At 43.2% G+C, this 10,639-nt stretch overlaps 2 protein-coding genes across 3 annotated transcripts; one reads left to right on the top strand and one right to left on the bottom strand.

Annotated features, from left to right (window-relative positions):
* Positions 1-1,368: 1,368 nt before the first annotated feature.
* trip13 (thyroid hormone receptor interactor 13) lies at positions 1,369-7,825 on the bottom strand. Its single transcript, XM_070442320.1, is given in 19 exon segments — positions 1,369-2,411; positions 2,589-2,658; positions 2,802-2,910; positions 3,697-3,869; positions 4,369-4,450; positions 4,453-4,497; positions 4,880-4,912; positions 4,915-4,945; positions 5,108-5,171; positions 5,423-5,470; positions 5,472-5,493; positions 5,727-5,817; positions 6,031-6,086; positions 6,217-6,254; positions 6,256-6,387; positions 7,029-7,070; positions 7,072-7,158; positions 7,709-7,761; positions 7,763-7,825. Coding segments are annotated over 19 exon segments (1,335 nt in total). The 3' UTR covers positions 1,369-2,315.
* Positions 7,826-8,321: 496 nt separating this feature from the next.
* Positions 8,322-10,318, top strand: brd9 (bromodomain containing 9). 2 transcript variants are annotated; one of them, XM_024145362.2, is made up of 4 exons: positions 8,322-8,492; positions 8,956-9,176; positions 9,424-9,585; positions 10,163-10,318. In XM_024145362.2, exons 1-4 carry the CDS (start codon positions 8,444-8,446, stop codon positions 10,298-10,300), a joined length of 570 nt encoding a protein of 189 aa, XP_024001130.2. In that variant the 5' UTR covers positions 8,322-8,443; the 3' UTR covers positions 10,301-10,318. The 2 variants fall into 2 exon arrangements, with proteins under 2 accessions (XP_024001130.2, XP_024001131.2); XM_024145363.2 differs by having other exon boundaries at positions 10,166-10,318.
* The last annotated feature ends 321 nt before the right edge of the window (positions 10,319-10,639 follow it).

A 10,639-nucleotide genomic window follows, 5' to 3' on the forward strand; every position in this document is an offset into this window, starting at 1 on the left:
ATTCCCTATAGTACAGTATACTCTATTCCCTATAGTACAGTATACCCTATAGTACAGTATACCCTATAGTGCACTATACCCTATATAGTACAGTATACCCTATAGTACACTATACCCTATATAGTACAGTATACCTATTCCCTATAGTACAGTATACCCTATTACCTATAGTACAGTATACCCTATAGTGCACTATACCCTATTCCCTATAGTACAGTATATCCTATTCCCTGTAGTGCAGTATACCCTATTCACTGTAGTGCACTATACCCTATTTCCTGTAGAGTGCACATATTAGGAAATAGGGTGCCATTAGGAAAGCAGCAGAGATAACAAGGTATCCAGACTGGTGGTCTTTAGGTCATACAGTAAACTACAGTATTGTTATGATCAGTGAGCTGTACAACAGGAAGTTACTACATATTGTTATGATCAGTTATCAGTGAGCTGTACAACAGGAAGTTACTACAGTATTGATATGATCAGTTATCAGTGAGCTGTACAACAGGAAGTTACTACAGTATTGATATGATCAGTTATCAGGAGCTGTACAACAGGAAGTTACTACAGTATTGATATGATCAGTATCAGTGAGCTGTACAACAGGAAGTTACTACAGTATTATATGATCAGTTATCAGTGAGCTGTACAACAGGAAGTTACTACAGTATTGTTATGATCAGTTATCAGTGAGCTGCTACAAATAGGAAGTACTGTAACTCAGCATCATGTGATATTGTTCTACTGTACCAATCAGAAAGGTTTGTGTTCAAATGGTCAGTAGTCGGTTTAATTGCAATTCTCCTTGTTGAATTTCCGCAGGAAATACAAAGCTATGGCCCCATATTAATAAAGGTAAATAGCTCTCAGATTTCAGTTATAGTGCAAACAGAAGGCCATTAAAGTACATTACAGGGTTGGAGGACAGGAGAACTGTGTTATTGCGCCACCCAGTGGTCAAACACCACTGGGAATTGGGTTCTAGAAGACACATTGTCCCCCTTCACACTTAAAGGGGAATTTCACCCTGGGGGAATCTGGGCTTGTTCATCAGGAATTCACCTGGGGAATCTGGGCTTTTTTCATCAGGAATTTCACCCTGGGGAATCTGGGCTTGTTTTCATCAGGAGGAAGGCAGGTCTGGGCTAATTCAGAAACAGAGGGTTATATTCATTAGTGCACCAAAGCAAACCGTTTTGCAACAGAATCCTTGACATCACATTGTAGATTAGAGTACTTGGAGTAACGCTTCCATTGCAAAACGTTTTGCTACGGTGTGCACTAATGAATATGACCTGTTAGCCAATCATGATGAAATCACATGTTTATCATGTGGGCAGGTTATTGACAAACTCAAAATGAGTCAAAGGTGTTTTAAAGAGTTGAATAACCCAATGTTTTATATATAAATAAACAAGGTCAGTTATGAACATGTGTATCCTGAGTTTGAATGAAAAGACCATATGATGCAGCATACAATACATGGAACATCCTTGAGTATCAGAAAAACATCCACGGAATTAGAAATTAAATCAGAATTTGTACATTTCCATTGAAACTCTCCTATTGGGGCATTTGCATTCATTTACAATAGCAGAAAGACTGTGTTTCTAATAGCACCTATTGAAACGTGTAGAAACAGCCTGCTCACATGGAAAACATCAGACAAGCAGACAGAGTAATGAATACATGTGCTGTAAACAAACATATCTCCCATATCGCACCCTATGCCCTCAGATAGTGCACTACGCTTGACCATAGCCCTATGGCCCCGGTCCAAAGTAGTGCAATGCATAGGGAACATAGGGTGCCATTTGGGAACGCCGTATTGGGTTAGGAAATTAAAGCCGTATGCACGTATCAAGAGAGCACTGCATCTCAGGCTTAATACTGTTGCTTTTTAAAATGTGCCGAGAAAGCACCTAATGTTGGTGACGCTAGGCAGTAGCAACACAGACTTCAGGAAGTCTCCACAGAACATGACTGACTGCCATCTTTAATATAGTACTCTAGTGGTAAAAAGACTTTACTTCACACACTCTGTCTGTGAGAAAACTAAATTGGTTTGGTCAACATTGAGTGGTTAGAAAAATATGARTATAAATGTATATTGTTTAACCAGGAAATAAAATGTACATGAAATGCCAGAAGAGACAGTTTCCATCAYCCGTTGGGTAAAACAGSTTCAGACTGTCTGAGACACAGGATWAATCCCAAATGGCACCCTATTCCATATTTAGCGCACTACTTTTGACCAGARKCCTACAGACACTAMAAAGGGTATAGGGTGCTATTTGAGACAGTGTCGCTGTAGATCACAGACAGTTGACCAGGTTGTCCCTCTCCTCTATCTGTTTGTCCACTGCTAGGTCCATGGCCTCCAGGAACCTCTCCAGGGCCACTGTCGGGGTCTGGTAACAAGGAATCATAGTCAGATTGTTGTTGTATAGAAACGCAATGAGTAGCACTCTTTCCATATGAAAATACTACAGTTTAATTTAGAGAAAAATATCTTTCCATTGAATTCATGTTTTTAATGTTTAAAACTGTTTGCATTCTGTGTGAAACATTTGAAAACGTCTACAAACCTTCACAAAAAGAGCATGGGCCAGAAAGGGTAGTTTCCTTAGCGCTCTGCCACTAAAACCTTTACTCTTTCTGCAAAAGTCAACAAGAGAAATAAGCACAAAACATCATTCAATTCTACTGTGATACAATCCAATGCACACACACAACTTCTCAGGGGAAGTAGCTCGGTGGGCGTTCTGAGATATGAACCGCTACGGAGGGCTGGGACTCACATGGCGATGTCCCTGAGAACCAGGCTGAGCTCTGACACCTTGCTCTCCCTGAAACCCATGGTCTCCAGCTCAAACATGGTCAGCAGTGGCTGTCTGGGGTACACAGGATCTGGCACTAGACAACAACGTAGAAAAGGAGAAAAAACTCACACATGATTTTTACCTCTGCGTATTTATTGAGGTTGATGTTACGGTACACACACCTTTGTGAAGACCTTGTTTTACCTCTGTGTATTTATTGAGGTTGATGTTTACGGTACAACACACTTTGTGAAACCTGGTACTGACACAAAACGTGTCAGTGAAAGGACACCTCATGACTTGTCAGAGTAACTGTATCCTACGGTAGAAAGTCAAAAGATACGAACCCACAGTTACAGACTGACACGTTTTCAGCACATTTCAAGGTTACAGACAACTCAGTGTCCAAACGCACCTCCATTCCCGAAGAGGTCCGACTGTATTCATTAATACACACTTGGTGTGTTTTACCTTCATGAGTTCCCTCCAGGCAGATGTGTGGTGTGTTTTTACCTTCATGAGTTCCTCCAGGCAGGACAGACAGATGCTGGTGTGTTTACCTTCATGAGTTCCTCCAGGCAGGACAGACGAATGTGGTGTGTTTTACCTTCATGAGTCTTCCAGGCAGGACAGACAGATGTTGGTGTGTTTTACCTTCATGAGTTCCTCCAGGCAGGACAGACAGATGTTGGTGTGTTTTTACCTTCATGAGTTCCTCCAGGCAGGACAGACAGATGTTGGTGTGTTTTTACCTTCATGAGTTCCTCCCAGGCAGGACAGACAGATGTTGGTGTGTTTTTCCTTCATGGTTCCTCCAGGCAGGACGACGATGTTGGTGTGTTTTACCTTCATGGTTCCTCCAGGCAGGACAGACAGATGTTGGTGTGTTTTTACTTCATGAGTTCCTCCAGGCAGGACAGGTAGATGTTGAAGATGCCCTCTACAGACGGAGGGCCAATGTACTGCTTGATGTCAGCTCTGTCCACAAACGCCAGGTCTATCTTCTCTGTCACGTTGGAGGTGGTCAGGATCACAACATTAGGATGCCTGGGTATACAGGAAGATCAGCTGGGCTAAACTACATACACACCAACACACAGGAGGATGAAGTGGTAGAATCCCACAGCCGCTTGTAGCGATCAAGGATGTATCCCAAATGGCCCCCTATTCCCTAGATAGTGCACTAGTTTTGACCAAGGCCCATAGGCTAACGGCCCCTATTCCCTACATAGTGCACTAGTTTTGACCAAGGCCATAGGGTACGCCTATTCATACATGGTGCACAGTTGACGGCCCATAGGCTAACGCCCCCTATTCCCTACATAGTGCACTAGTTTGACCAAGGCCCATAGGGCTAACGGCCCCTCTATTCCCTAGATAGCACAGTTTGACAAGCCCATAGGCTAACGGCCCTATCCCTACATAGTGCTCTACTTTGACCAGTAATAGGAAGTCATGTTAACAGAGCTTTCACGAGCTGTTGCCTTGAATCTATGGGCTTAATGTGTGACCCACCACAGAGATGAACTGAACATGTCTGACTGACCGCTTGATCTGGTCCAGCTGTGTGAGGACAGAGTTGACCACTCGGATGGCGTCTGAGGGTTCCGTTCCGGCCTGGGAGGCTTCCGCGCTGCCGTCAGACTCTCCACCTGGTCATCAAATAACAGAGTTACTCTGGGCCCTGCAGTTAAATGTGTAGGCTTTAACTGGGCCTGCAGTTAAATGTGTAGGCTTTAACTGGCCCTGCAGTTAAATGTGTAGGCTTTAACTGGGCCTGCAGTTAAATGTGTAGGCTTTAACTGGGCCCTGCAGTTAATGTGTAGGCTTTAACTGGGCCCTGCAGTTACATTTGTAGCTTTAACTGGGCCCTGGAGTTACATTTGTAGGCTTTAACTGGGCCCTGGAGTTACATTTGTAGGCTTTAACTGGCCCAGCAATTACATTTGTAGGCTTTAACTGGGCCTGGAGTTGTTCCTGACCACATGACCTGACCAGGAAAAGCTCTGAACCACTGTTGTAGGCAATTCATACTTTACCTCATCAATGAAACAAACCCAGAGCCTGCTTGTCATCTATCAGCTGTTGATCTTCTGGAACATCTTAGTGACCAGTTTACCACTCTGGAAGAAAGACACATTACCTGTTTCAGTCAAACAATACCAATAATCATGTATCAGTTTGATGCTGTAGAGTCTTGATGTGGAAATCAAACAATTTCCCCTTGTGGGATTAATAACGTTTATTCCACTAAATTCAATAAGCACATGAAGAGCCAACTGTACCTCAGAGAACCACTTGGAGAACAAACTGTGGCTGTTGATCTCAACAAACTGCCCATAAGAGTACCTGCAGGAAGAATAGGACAGGAAGTTCAAGTTTATAGAACCCATATGGACCTCATAAGACACTGAAATACATGGATATGCATTGATTAATAGAGAATAAAACATTAAAGTTAAAATACATGGTAAAACCAGGACAATATGTACATTTACGTTTGAGAATACAGTACGTGGTGGAATGATAGAGGTGGTGAAAAAACATTCTACAACAAGATTCTGTCAAAGCCCTTTCCTCAGAGTGAGAGCTTCTCTTACCGGTTCGATAGTCTGATTGACAGCTTCTGGGCCAGAGCTTTACACAAACGTCTTCCCTGTGCCCGGGGGTCCTAATGGGGCCACAAATATACACACACAATCTGAATCATATTTTACAGATATCACATGTATGCGCATTATAGTTGACACATCCATATCTGAGGCATATTATATACAGCATATTGAGGATTGGAATAATCATAGATATTATACATGAATATCAAAGTTACTACTATATTATACTATCGTATCATAATACAGATCTATTATATGTTCATGTGTCAAGTTAACAAGATCCTGTTACCATGAAGCAGGACAACTCTGTTCCATGAGATCAGGTTGCTGTCCACGTTTTTGTCCGAGAAGTAAATTGTGGTTGAGACGTAATCCAAGAGCTAGAGGGGGAAAGAGCAAGACAACAGGATGGAGTTAAATAATTCTATCAATGTAGTACCACTGACATCTATCTACAACACTCCGTTAATAACACAAGGTTATAAGGTTGATTCCCAAATGAAGCCGTATGCCCTATGCAGTGCACTACTTTTGACCAGAAGCCTATGGGGCCCGTAGGGTACCATTTGGAACGTATCCTAAATGTTTCTTACTTGTGTTTTGACCCCGCTGTCATACACCAGACTCTCCCAGATGCCATGGAACTCAGCTGAAAAACACACACATGGGAAGAATCATGTATATAAATATTTTTTGAAGAAAAACGTCAACCCTGGCAACCATAGAACTACATTAGAACAGTCAATTAGTAGAATCTCTGTTAACATGGGCCCGCCCACCGGCTGGTAAGAGCCAGTGATTGGCTGCAGAGAGCTCCCTCCTCCAGGTTCAGAGTGCTAGGCCCGTCATCATTCAGGGTGAAGATGTGGATGAACAGACTGCAGCCTCTCAGATCTATGGCGTGCAGGAGGAAAACATACCAAAACATCAGACATGTGTCTTATAGTACACTACTGCTTTTACCAGGGCCCACAGGGCTCAGGTCTAAAAGGTGCACTGGATAAGGAATAGGGTGCCATTTGGGATTCATCCGGGTGGGTGTAGTTTGTGGAACGTTCCAACAGGAATCTGTTCCAAAAACTTCGTAAAGTACAAGGTTGCAAACAAACAACGCATACAAAGCAGCACGATCAAGTCACCTAGGTAACTAGCTGCCGAATAGGAATCAACTCACCAAATAGCTTATTTTAATGTTTGTCCATAGGTTACCAGAGTGAGGAGAGACATTTTTGGGAATAAATGTGGTGAGTGAAAAACTTTATGAAATAGCCCACTCCCTACCCGGTATCTTATTCTGCCGCTATACAACTTTGTATGCTTTGTTTGTTGGCAACTTTGATATTTATGAAGATTTTGGAACAGATTCCTGTTGGAACGTTCCACAAAATTATACCCACCCGACTCATCCCATGTTGCTTAACATACAGCTGAAAATGTATTATTAACGTGCCACTAAGACATACTGTATGTGCTATGAGTTCCTACGAGACATTATTTATCTCAAGCAGCTAGAGAGAAGGGAAAAAATAGTGAGAACAACAGTAAATGGCATCAGGCTGTCATAGTACTTTACTTTTCTCTCAGCATCCACTAGGCCACTGATTGGACGTGTTTGATAAGGAAGTCCTCGTCACTCTGTCCACCTGAAGGCCCCGAACACCATGCGATGACGGCTCAGCAGGGTCAAGACGTGCATCTTCACGTCAGACCTCTTCGCAGTGCTGTAGTCAGTGTAATACGCAGACAGAGGAGAGACAGAGAGCGACAGAGGAGAGACAGAGGCAGAGAGCGAAGAGGAGAGACGAGCAAGAGAGACAGAGCGAGAGACAGAGGAGAGACAGTGAGGCAGAGAGCGACAGAGGAGAGACAGAGCAAGAGAGACAGAGCGAGAGACAGAGGAGAGACAGTGAGCAGAGAGCGACAGAGGAGAGACAGAGTGAAGAGAGACAGAGCGAGAGACAGAGGAAGACAGTGAGGCAGAGAGCGACAGAGAGCAGTGTTGTTAGGGACAAGGAGAAAGAAATGAAGCAGTCATGAATACAACTTGTAAAAGACTAACATGCTGGGTAAATCATTACATAACGGATAGTGTCCAAATGGCAACCGTATTCCCTATATAGTGCACTACTCTTGACAAGGGCTGATAGGGCCCACTATTTAGGGAGGGCCTTTTCAAAAGTAGTGCACTATATAGGGACAGGGTGCCATTTGGGACACTTTCATTCCCTAGTACTGTATACAGTTCAGTGTGAATAGAGCTTTTGAAGATACACTAGCTAGTTAGAACCTGGTGATTTGACGTGAACCTCCACATGGATGTTGTTGGATGTTGTTCATGTCGTTGGGGTTCTGCTTCAGATCCCCTACCTCCATTCTGTCGCCCTCCATACCTTCAGAGATTAAAATGTATGTCAAAATTAAATCKTTTTCGGTGGYAATACAATAACTCCTTGCTCAGTCTAATGTAATGTCTCGGCAGCAMTACACATGATATGTTGACATCARCAACACGCATAAGAAGTACTTATCAACTATCTGCCTTTACAACTAACAACAAAATAAGTATAATTAGTTAGCTAGTATGACAACAACACATTCAATGCAAAGCATCAAACTCACAGCATTTAGCTACCTAGCTAATGTTCGCTAGCTACACTAACGTTACTAGTTAAAGTCGCAGTGACACGCTTTATTCTGTTCCTAGATCTCACTAGCAAGGGATGTTACTAGTGTTACGTGTGTAGTACAGCTATTGCGATTCGTAATTTATTTTGTTAAGCTTTCATTCAAGAAGTTTACACAAAATTGCTTACCTTAGTTTTGGTACGGAATCGACTGAACGTCACTCGAATTTAGCGCGCAGTTTTGTTGAACCTGAAGTAGATGCGTTGTTGTGTGAAATGTACTTCCGGGTTATCGGGGTATGGGTCGCATTTTAATGCAAACAATTATTAGATACAGATACCTAATTACCAGACGCTTTCGCTTAATTTAAACACAACAAACATGGGGAAGAAGCATAAAAAGCACAAGCCGGAGTGGAGAACAGTTGATGGTAAGTGAGCAAAGAAAACAATTCAAAGCCTGGCTTTGTCCCTTTTTGCTAGCCTAGCTAGCTAGCAGTTAACGTTATCCTACTTACTGGCCAGCTGACTGAATCGTCCTGCAGTGCTAGTGTTAARTTACTATTCCTCAACTTCTTTTGTAGCTTATTATTCCTCAACTTCTGTTGCTTGCTGCCATAATCATTACCAATAAATATTATGACAGATGTGTATCAGGTCTTATCAAGATTGAGTATGCATAATATTGGCATTAACGCCAGCTAGCCAATTTATCCTGTCGTAGTGGTAGCATTGCCCTGCAGATAGATATCTGTGATGGGTAGCTAATGTTTATCGTCACTTATTACACAGAAACACACACCACATCTTCTGCTAGGATGATGACACATCATGCTTGTTGATCTRGCACTGGGTATGACCCATCACRCAGCTAAATGTGGTCTCTGTTTTCAGACTGTGAGGACAAGCCTTTTGAGAAGCAGCTGAAGCTGGTGCTCAAAGTGGGAGGAAGTGAGATCACAGAACTCTCAGGCTCCGGCCATGACTCCAGTTACTACGACGACAGGTCAGACCATGAACGAGAGCGCCACAAGGACAAAAAGAAGAAGAAGAAGAAAAAGTCTGAGAAGGAGAAAGACAAACACGTAGATGATGAGGAGAGGAGAAGACGGAAGGTGAGTATGAGGGGAACAAMWGTCTGYCCCAAATGGCACCCTATTCCCTATATAGTGCACTACTTTTGGCCAGACCAAAATGGGCCTTGGTCAGAAGGTGGGCACACTATAAAGGGAATATGGTGCAACTTGGGAGTTAACCTTTCATATAAAGCATACCATATAACATGACATAAAGTGAGCTAGGTTGTCATTTAAGGACAAAAAAACAACAATAATCAATCACTGAATGTGTAATCTTTGACAGGAAGAGAAGAGGAAGAAGAGAGAGCGGGAGCAGAATGAATCAGAGGCTGCTACTGCCTCTGCCAGTGGTGTAGGCCTGCCCACTGTTGTGCCCAGTCACACTGGTGTGGCAGTCGAGCCTTTCATGCTGCCGAAGATACCAAACATTGGTATTAGTTTTGAGGTGAGAAACGTTTTTAGGGTTTTAATTACTCAAGTTTCAAGTTTTATTAGTCGTATGTACAGGATACACATGGTATACAGCATCCTATGAAATGCTTACTTGCAGCAAGCTTACTTGATCCCTAGAGCCTATAATGTTTTCCTGGAGATCACATAGTCGGGAAACCTCCTGGTCCTACAGGAGATAGTGGAACTGGAGACCTCCTGGTCCTATAGGAGATAGTGGAACTGGAGACCTCCTGGTCCTATCCTATAGGAGATAGTGGAACTGGAGACCTCCTGGTCCTATAGGAGATAGTGGAACTGGAGACCTTCCTGGTCCTACAGGAGATAGTGGAACTGGAGACCTCCTGGTCCTAAAACAGGGAGAATCTGTTTAGGTGGAAGTAAATAAACAGTGTTTGGCAACACTGTACATTACTGCCTTTGCTACAGTCTATGACATATTATAATTCCTCATTCGTACACTGTACTTGCAGCAGTAACACTAACTCTAACCATAACAGATAGGAGATCATAGGGCCATCTCCAGTAGTTTAATGAGGCCATGTCACTGACTCCTGTTGTGTCTGTCTCAGCAGCAGGAGGAGAAGAAGAGGAAGAGGGAGAGGTCTGAGATGGAGCCGGAGGTGATGGACCAGTTTCACCCCAACATCAAGGTAGAGGTGGAGCAACAAGGAGACCGGCCTGTCAGGGCTTGCGAGAAACCCCGGTAATAATCTAGCTGTTCTCTTGTTATGTTATTACACATGTTAGTACTGATTATAAGCTGGTGGTTCCAGCCCTGAATGCTGATTGGCTGACAGCTGTGTTATATCAGACCCGTATACCACGGGTATGACAAAATATTTATTTTTACTGCTCTAATTCCGTTGGTAACCAGCAATAAGGCACCTCGGGGGTTTGTTACCACGGCTAAGGGCTGTATCCAGGCACTCCACATTGTGTCATGCGTAAGAACAGCCCTTAGCCGTGGTACATTGGTCTTATACCACACCCCCTCTGGCCTTATTGCTTAATCATACATTACGATCTGTAATATCTCTCTTTCTTTG

This window comes from Salvelinus sp. IW2-2015, unplaced genomic scaffold (assembly GCF_002910315.2).
Source record: "Salvelinus sp. IW2-2015 unplaced genomic scaffold, ASM291031v2 Un_scaffold7820, whole genome shotgun sequence".
In the NCBI taxonomy this organism is placed as follows: Eukaryota; Metazoa; Chordata; class Actinopteri; order Salmoniformes; family Salmonidae; genus Salvelinus; species Salvelinus sp. IW2-2015.